The sequence below is a fragment of the Papaver somniferum genome, unplaced genomic scaffold (assembly GCF_003573695.1).
Source record: "Papaver somniferum cultivar HN1 unplaced genomic scaffold, ASM357369v1 unplaced-scaffold_118, whole genome shotgun sequence".
In the NCBI taxonomy this organism is placed as follows: Eukaryota; Viridiplantae; Streptophyta; class Magnoliopsida; order Ranunculales; family Papaveraceae; genus Papaver; species Papaver somniferum.
In genome coordinates this window covers 3,252,877-3,255,105 of record NW_020620825.1, presented here as the reverse complement: position 1 = coordinate 3,255,105, position 2,229 = coordinate 3,252,877, and the positions used below count along the sequence as shown (strand labels likewise).

Sequence of the window (2,229 nt, the reverse complement as noted above, 5' to 3'; positions counted from 1 at the left end):
CCTAGGTTTTTTCAGAACATAGAGAAAGGTTCGGCTCATAGTGTGCAATTTATTAGCTGCCGAACCTTTAACTGAAGAACAGTTCGGCTAATTTAAATCATCGCCGATCTTTGAATTCATAGGTTCGGCAGTTTCGTCTGGCGTTCGTATACGCCGAACTTGGTTCTGTAACCTATTTTTTGAAGGGTATGCTATGTATTCTGTAGGATTGTACTTATTTATGTTTTTGTACTACGTATAGGAACCAAAAGGGTAAAATGATTGGAAGATCAACCTGAAATGGAAGAACAACAACCAGAGAAGCAAGATGCAACACCTCGTGTTGTTGGGTTTCACATTCCTGATGATGATGATGTAATAGATACACGAGATGATGGTTTACCACACGTTCTTCCAGCGGACGGAGGAAAAGTGTTGATTGGTTACGGAGAGTCTTGGGCTAAGAGGATATATGAGACTCCTAACCATTGTCGTGCGGTCAGGATTTTGAGACATCAAAGGGATACACATTGGGATTTGTTTAAAGAGGTTCCTGAGGTGATTGCTATAGTGCAAGACTCTGGTTTATGGTCTTCCATTAAATATGGTCATCAGGAATGTGATAGAGTGACAGCCTCCGCCTTTGCCGAGAGATTTGCTCCTGAGACTTACACATTTCATCTCCCCTTTGGCGAGATGACAATCACTCCTGATGACGCAAATAAGATTACGGGCCTTAGTGTCACCGGCTAAAGCGTGGATGCATCATTTTATAATATGAGTTGGGATGAGTTGTATAAGTTGGCGAAGGAAACTCTAAGTTGGCCAAGATCAATAACCGAACTAGAGTTTTGTTGTTATGTGAGAGATGTCACTTCTACCCATGATGATAAAGGTGCATCCAACAAGAAAAACAAGAAGTTCAAGTTGTTGAGGTTGAAAACCTATTTTGAGAAAACAGCGAAGAGGGTTAAAGATGGAAAGTTGGTGATGACTGAGGAGTTAGTGAATCAAACTGCAACAACATATATGTTGTACACTCTTGGAAAATATATCTTTCCAGACACTTCTGGGAACAAGGTGAGTGCTCAATATCTCCAATTTTTCAAGGATGCTCACTCGATTAATAGTTATGCTTGGGGGACAGCGTCACTTGCCTACCTACTCAATCAACTCGCACAAGCATCTAGGTTGGAAAGTACAAACATTGGAGGAAATTTCACTATGCTTCAGGTAATAATCTTCATTAAATTTGAATTTGTTGTTCAAATTTTTCTTATTTAAACAAAATATTGGTTGTTCATAGCAAAGTTCGGCTTAAAACCATGCATATTTGTAAGTCGATCTTTCTGCTGTGGAGGTTCGGCACAATAGTTAATTTTCATTGTCTGCCGAACTTTCATAATTCAGGGGATATTTTGAGAAATCTTGAATTATTTATGGACAGTAGGAATTCAGTTTCTTTGTTTGAGGATATTTTGAGAAATCTTGAATTATTTATGTAGGTGTGGGTATATGACCATTACCCGAAATTGAAATTGGCCAAAGTACATGAAAGTTGGGATAAAACAACGCCAACAGCGAATGGATATGAGTTAGATGAAACAAGAAAATAAATAAGAAAGATGTGTTTATTAATCTGAGAGAGAAATTAGACTCTTTGGATGGGAATGACGTCGTATTTGACCCATATTTGAGAGATGTTCAAGAAGATTATGTTGTTCAAGATAATCTTGTGCCGATAGGTATGTACTACGGACCTTTATTTTATCCGGGTGGTTTTGTAATATATGATCCTCGTCACGTTCTACGTCAATTAGGATCTGTCCAAACGCTCCCAGTAGTTAATGATAAGTTCAGGTTGTTGCCATTGGGTACCAATGGGACTAAAAGAACCACCTCTTCGTGGTGCCCCAAATATGATCCAGAACCAACCTTAGAGTAATGGAGAAGGTTGGATGCCAACAAGTTAAATATGAACCACTTACATATTTTGGGTGACGGTCCTCCACAAGTTGATCCAGGCTATATGGATTGGTATAATGAAATTTCACATCCACTTATTATCAATAGAGAAAGTCAAGTTGTAGCTGACAGGGAGAAGGAAAAGGTTGCCAAAAAGAAGTCCAAGGCCGTTGACATTCAAAAGGCATATAGAACAATGGTAAGCGATGTCTTCAATTTTTACTTGTTTAAGTGTTACTTCTTAAATATTAAAGTTCTTTGACCTTTAAATGGAACCAGGTTGCA

The 2,229-nt window shown here is 38.5% G+C and overlaps 1 protein-coding gene across 1 annotated transcript; it reads left to right on the top strand.

Moving 5' to 3' along the window:
* Positions 1–279: 279 nt before the first annotated feature.
* Positions 280–732, top strand: LOC113330716 (protein MAINTENANCE OF MERISTEMS-like). Its single transcript, XM_026577547.1, has one exon. The coding sequence runs from the start codon at positions 280–282 to the stop codon at positions 730–732; it is 453 nt and encodes a 150-aa protein (XP_026433332.1).
* Positions 733–2,229: the final 1,497 nt, after the last annotated feature.